General features: G+C 45.0%; 1 protein-coding gene across 1 annotated transcript; it reads left to right on the forward strand.

Moving 5' to 3' along the window:
• Positions 1–1,084: 1,084 nt before the first annotated feature.
• On the forward strand, positions 1,085–1,645 carry LOC124253202. The gene has a single exon (XM_046686934.1). It carries the CDS (start codon positions 1,085–1,087, stop codon positions 1,643–1,645), a length of 561 nt encoding a protein of 186 aa, XP_046542890.1.
• Positions 1,646–6,852: the final 5,207 nt, after the last annotated feature.

Consider the following 6,852-nt stretch of genomic DNA (forward strand, 5'->3'; position numbering starts at 1 on the left):
GATGTTTATCATATGGGGCTTGCATATGAAATAATTCTACAGTGGCTGGATGCTTCACGCCTGGGCCACTGGTTTGGTTCATGGTTACTGTTGTATATATTGTGTTATAACCCAGTGCACCCTTCCACCACCTCACTCTGCCAGTGGCATAAGTGAGTGAGTTTTTAGTTTTACACTGCTTTTAGCAATATTGCAGCAATACCATGGTGAGGGGCACCAGAAGTGGGCTTCACACATTGTGCCCACGAGGGGAATCAAACCCAGGTCTTTGGCGTGTCGAGCAAACACCTTAACCACTAGGCTATCCCACCGCCCCCAGTGGCATGAACCTAAAATCACTTCTTTAATACATTTAACCAATGCCCTCTCTCAGTCCAGGTATGTGGAATGAATAGAGAGACTGACCTGAACATACAACCGGGTTCGTCCGATACATAACGGTCTAGGTCCCCTGCAGGACAGTCTAGGTCCCCTACAGGACAGTCTAGGTCCCCTGCAGAACAGTCTAGGTTCCTTGCAGGACAGTCTAGGTCCCCTGCAGGACAGTCTAGGTCCCCTGCAGGACAGTCTAGGTCCCCTACAGGACAGTCTAGGTCCCCTGCAGGACGGTCTAGGTTCCCTACAGGACAGTCTAGGTCCCCTGCAGGACAGTCTAGGTCCCCTACAGGACAGTCTAGGTCCCCTGCAGGACAGTCTAGGTCCCCTGCAGGACAGTCTAGGTCCCCTGCAGGACAGTCTAGGTCCCTACAGGACAGTCTAGGTCCCCTACAGGACAGTCTAGGTCCCCTACAGGACAGTCTAGGTTCCCTACAGGACAGTCTAGGTCCCCTGCAGGACCAGTCTAGGTTCCCTACAGGCCAGTCTAGGTTGCTTTCAGGCCAGTCTAGGTTCCCTGCAGGACTGTCTAGGTCCCCTACAGGACAGTCTAGGTCCCCTGCAGGACAGTCTAGGTCCTTTCAGGACAGTCTAGGTCCCTGTAGGACAGCTAGGTCCCCTACAGGACAGTTTAGGTTCCCCTGCAGGACAGTCATGGGTTGCTTTCAGGACAATCTAGGTCCTTTGCAGGACAGTTGCAGGACAGTCAATGTTCTCTGCAGGACAGTCAAGGTCCCCTGCAGGACAATCTAGGTCCGTGCAGTCTAGGTCCCCTGCAGGACAGTCTAGGTTGCTTTCAGGACAGTCTAGGTCCCCTGCAGGACAGTCTAGGGTCCCTACAGGACAGTCTAGGTCCGCTGCAGGACAGTCTAGGTCCCTTGCAGGACAGTCTAGGTCCCCTGCAGGACAGTCTAGGTCCCTGCAGGACAGTCTAGGTTCCCTACAGGCCAGTCTAGGTCCGCTGCAGGACAGTCTAGGCCCCTTGCAGGACAGTCTAGGTCCCCTGCAGGACAATCTAGGTCCCCTGCAGGACAGTCATGGTTCCCTGCAGGACAATCTAGGTCCTTTGCAGGACAGTCAATGTTCTCTGCAGGACAGTCAAGGTCCCCTGCAGGACAATCTAGGTCCGGTGCATGCCAGTCTAGGTCCCCTACAGGACAGTCTAGGTTCCCTACAGGACAGTCAAGTTTCTCTGCAGGGCAGTCAAGGTCCCCTGCAGGACAGTCTAGGTCCCCTGCAGGACAGTCTAGGTCCCTGCAGGACAGTCTAGGTTCCCTATGCAGGACAGTCTAGGTCCGCTGCTGGACAGTCTAGGTCCGCTGCAGGACGGTCTAGGTTCCCTACAGGCCAGTCTAGGTCCGCTGCAGGACAGTCTAGGTCCGCTGCAGGACAGGTCTGCTGGGTCTCCCTGCAGGACCAGTCTAGGTCCACTGCAGGACAGTCTAGGTCTGGTCCAGTCTGGGCTGCAGGCAGGACAGTCTAGGTCCAGGACTGCTGGACAGTCTAGGTCCGCTGCTGGACAGTCCGCTGCAGGTCCGCTGCTGGACAGTGTAGGTCTAGCAGGACCGCTGCTGCAGGACAGTCTAGGTCCGCTGCTGGACAGTCTAGGTCCGTCTAGGTCCGCTGCTGGACAGTCAAGTTTCTCTGCAGTGCAGTCAAGGTCCCCTGCAGGACGGTCCAGGTCCGCTGCAGGACAGTGTAGGTCCGCTGCTGGACAGTCTAGGTCCGCTGCAGGACAGTCTAGGTTCGCTGCAGGACAGTCTAGGTCCCCTGCAGGACAGTCAAGGTTCTCTGCAGGACAGTCTAGGTCCCTTGCAGGACAGTCTAGGTCCGCTGCTGGACAGTCTAGGTCCGCTGCATGACGGTCTAGGTCCAGATCCCTCTGTGGACAGAGCAGCATACATGCTGTGCATCAAGGGGAAACCATTGCCTGCTAATGATGATGTCCACACATCCTGCCTGATACCAACTGTTGCAGAAGGAGCTGAGAGGCCATTACTGAGAAATCAACGCCATTTTATTGCCCACAACACTCATATCCCTTACAAATGTACTTTTGATTCTTAGGTCGCCTGTCATTGAGTTCTTGCAAATATCCCACGTTCTTAAAGGTCACATGCAACCAAAAAATCAAACATAATTAAAACACAATTATCACTTATTCATGACATATAATATACATTGCTGGTTTTGAAAAAATATATAAACAAAATTATGAGCGTACAATCGCAAATCAAAAGTGCATTATTGTGTACTTGGGTTTACTTCCCAAGAAACGAAGCATCCGGGATACCGAACCCAGTCAGAGCGGGTGGGTGTGCATGCAAGTGTAACGGCTGGTTCATTTGCAGATGCCCCCACGGCTCATTGTGTGTGTATATATAGAGATGTTGGGTTTTGTAAATACAGGCTCATTTTTTGTGTATAACATTTTGCAATCAACAGACATCATAACATGTCATGTGTTCAAGTGTCACACCTGCCTGTCTGTGTAATTACATAATGTGACAGAGACCGAACTTGGGCCATAAATCAATGCGTTTTTTTTATGGTGTATAGCCTGATTGGTGTTAAGTTCAAATTGCATGTGGTCAGTGATCGCAGTTGTGTATTGAATATTGTCATTAGCAGACAGGCAGGCAGACACACAGGTGTCAATAAAACATTGAGTTTTGTCTGTGACAACGACATATCTATATCACAGTTAGAAATTCTGTCAACGCTAAATAATGACATTGCTTTTAAGTATCGAACTGAGAAAGTGACTCGGTAAGAAGAACGTGTGGTGAAATAGACAAATGAAATTATATAAACAGTTTATTTACTGTCATAACATAAAAGCTCACACTTCGTGAGATATCAACAAAACATTAGGAAAATAGCTCATACCAAAGCCTTCACCGAGTATTCATCGGACAGCTCGCTTCCAAGTTGCGCAAACCTATTTCACTGCGCGACGCATATGAGCGAGCCCAGCTGTTGAAACCAGTTTTCCTAAAAGTCGGTCGAAAATTAGTGAATCGTTTGAACTCCGATTTTGCGAGGTTTTTTTCATCGCGTTATTTTTCAACTTTATAAGTTGAATTTGCATTTTTGATGATTTGTTTCGGTAAGTCCATACCGAAAGGTATCAGAATCTGCAAAGTTGTGTTTTACGTTGCATGTGACCTTTAAGGAATTTGTAATTCAGGCATTGTACAAATCCTTTGTATTCTGGGGATGTCTGTGATTGGCCTCCTGCAAATACTTTTGTAATCTCAGGGTGTCTGTAATTGGTGTCTTAAAAGTAATCTTTGTAATCTCAGGGTGTCTGTAATTGGTGTCCTGAAAGTACTCTTTGTAATCTCAGGGTGTCTGTAATTGGTGTCTTGAAAGTACTCTTTGTAATCTAAGGGTGTCTGTAATTGGTGTCTTGAAAGTAGTCTTTGTGTTCTGGGGGTGTTCAAATTGGTGTCTTGCAAGTATCCTTTGTATTCTCAGAGTGTCTGTTGTTTATGGGGTCAGCTGTTTATCAAGAGATGCATTCTGAAATACGTTGGTTGTGTCTGATCATCAGTCGATATTTCCTTGTTCTAGTCTTGTATAAGTCTGACAAAGGCAAACCAAACCATCATACTTGAGTGAAACTGATAATACTCAGGAATTTGCAAAATGTTTGTGTCCAAATATAATACAGGATATACAGATTGCTGCATAAACACAACTATTGTCAAATTCAAAAGATGTTTTGTTCTTATGGCCGTGTCCCAATTTGAAATGTTCCAAAATATTTTAACAAAAATGTGTTGTTGATATGGACCATTAACAATGAAGGTGTCAATCTGACTTGAATGGACGCTGGCTACCTTCAGTGTCTGGTTGTTAGTATAGCATACACGAACAAAGATACGTTGTGATTTGTAATAAATCATCTTCTAACACCTCATGAATAAAGTCATCCAAAAGAAAAAAATCACAGGTCTCAAATATGAAGCTCTGTAGATCCTTTGTCCTGAAAATGTTTGATAAACAAAATGGGTATGCAAATTGAAACCCAGTCCCCGAGAGGCTCCTGTGTCTCTGTCTGTGTGACAGGTGAACCGTTGAATGCCATCAGGTGGAAAAACGATGACATATTGGCTGAATGGCCAGGTAACCCAATATCTGATTCACTTCAGTGTTCGTAGACATTACTAAAAATAATGTCAGACATCAAAGATGAGTTCTGGTTGTACAGCACGACTTTGATCATGCGATGGTTGAGGTTTCCAGCTGGTATACATTCAGGTCATCAAAAGATAATCATAGTGCAATCAACAGTCAGTCTGTTCTTGAGGCCATCGAGTGGTGCCACAACAAGGGGGACAATTCTGTCTGAGTGCTCCCATCTTGCTGTGGTTCATCAGCCCATGTTGCTTTTAATGTTGACAGTTATATTTGTCAACCATGGTTTTCTATTGTGGTTGTAAGGATCTTAGTTATGTAAATAAAGAAGTTGGTTGGCCATGTCCCAATTTGAATTAAGTAAAATAATAAGTAATAATCTATTTAGATAGTGCCGAGTTCCAGCTAAGTTGCTCACTGCTCACATTCGGTCATTGATTGAGAGAAACAATGAAAATAAGCAACGGTATTTCAGAACTATCACGATTGCCTAGAGAATCAGATTGTGCTTAGAACAATCTGAGACCAACTGCAATTGTCAGGTTACTGCAATCACAGCCTTGCATCACTTCCATGAGTCACATGTGGAGAGTTATTTCCCTTAGTCATTTCAGGAGCCTATGACTGTCAACGTTGGTCTTTCAGCACCACACCAATACTCAAGGCTGAGTACAAAGTAGTGGTGTCCTCCTGCTGAAAAGCAGTGCCAAATCCAACTCACTCTTTTGTGTGAACTTATTCCCATATTATGCAGATTTAAGCTGTAGAAATAACTTTTTGCAACAACTTTGTATGGATTTAGTGCTTTCTGAGGGAAATGTCATCACTGAAACTTTTATGTGATATACTTTGTTGAAATGGGGATTATTTTGGGGTCTGTGCAACTAAGGGCCAACTTCAAGGTGACTGTAAGACAGTGTGAGGCAAGACAGATGTTTGTTTGCCAGGTATTGGTTAGCTGTTCCTGCTTCCGGTGTTTCCTCCCTGGCACCAGAATCTCTTGAGTTGCCGGTAGCAACAGGTGATTGTGATGACAAGGAGCTGGCATACATTAATGTAACAACACACTTTTGTTAATATTTAAAGGGGTGGGTGGGCGATGATGGAAATCGATGTACTATTTTTAAGTTTTAAATTTATAAATTTTGTAAACAAATCTGATGAACAGATGTCCATATTTGAGTTGTTGGTTGGAAGATTGGTTTCTTTAGGAGAAGCCAGTAGCTTTCATTAGCTAGAGTTGCCATACCTGATGTGTCAGGATCCAATGTTTGTTGGAATGTGAGATTTGGCACAAGTGATGGTCCATGGTCTGTCACCTTGATGTCCTACACATGTCTTGTAAACACAAGGGACCTGTGACAGGTACTAGTCCACAATATGACTGCATTCTCTGCAAAACCATGTTTAGACCCAAGTCTCAAGGCTGTATTCAAACCCAGCTCTTCATATACATGTACTGGAATAAGACTGACATTTGCTTAAAAAGCATATTTAAACCCAACTCTTGTTATGCTAGAATATGACTGACATACTCCTCAAGGCTGTATTTAAACCAACTCACTCACTTCTTTCAGTTTTGAGGGGGGCGGTGGGGTAACCTAGTGGTTAAAGCGTTGGCTCGTCACGCCAAAGACCCGGGTTCGAATCCCTACATGGGTACAATGTGTGAAGCCCATTTCTGGTGTCCCCCGCCGTGATGTTGCTGGAATATTGCTAAAAACGGCGTAAAACTAAACTCAGTCAGTTAGTCAGTCAGTTTTGAGGTTTCATGGCCTAGAAAGAAACAATCTGTAATGATGTCTTTTCCAGATAACTCTCTATGATGTCTAACTATCTGTGATTGATGGTGTTTTTCCAAGGTCTAGTCTGTATTATTTTTTCTTTACTGTAATGTTGGCCATAGCTCCTTAGTTATTACAATGGTTACAAGCTTCCCTTGGGGGATGTATGGGCGGTGGGGTAGCCTAGTGATTAAAGCGTTGGCTCGTCACGCCGAAGACCCGGGTTCGAATCCCCACATGGGTACAATGTGTGAAGCCCATTTCTGGTGTCCCCTGCTGTGATGTTGCTGGAATATTGCTAAAAGCGACGTAAAACCAAACTCAGTCAGCCTTGGTGGATGTATAACAGATAACTACAGATGTACAATCAGGAGGGTGCGGGAACTTTTACAATTGCATAGTAAATATACATAGCAGTATTTCTAATGACTTCAGTATTTGCTGATGACATTAGCATATTAAATTTATGTAAAGATGGATACTTTTAAAACTTTTCAAGGTGTTTTTCCAAGGTAAAATATTACATGATATCAACATGGCCAAATTCTCT

This window comes from Haliotis rubra, unplaced genomic scaffold (assembly GCF_003918875.1).
Source record: "Haliotis rubra isolate DU_JTF1 unplaced genomic scaffold, ASM391887v1 Scf114, whole genome shotgun sequence".
Lineage (NCBI taxonomy): Eukaryota > Metazoa > Mollusca > Gastropoda > Lepetellida > Haliotidae > Haliotis > Haliotis rubra.

Coding starts and splice junctions, on each gene's coding strand:
- LOC124253202 (XM_046686934.1), top strand. CDS start 1,085: ATGTTCTCTGCAGGACAGTCAAGGTCCCCTGCAGGACAATCTAGGTCC.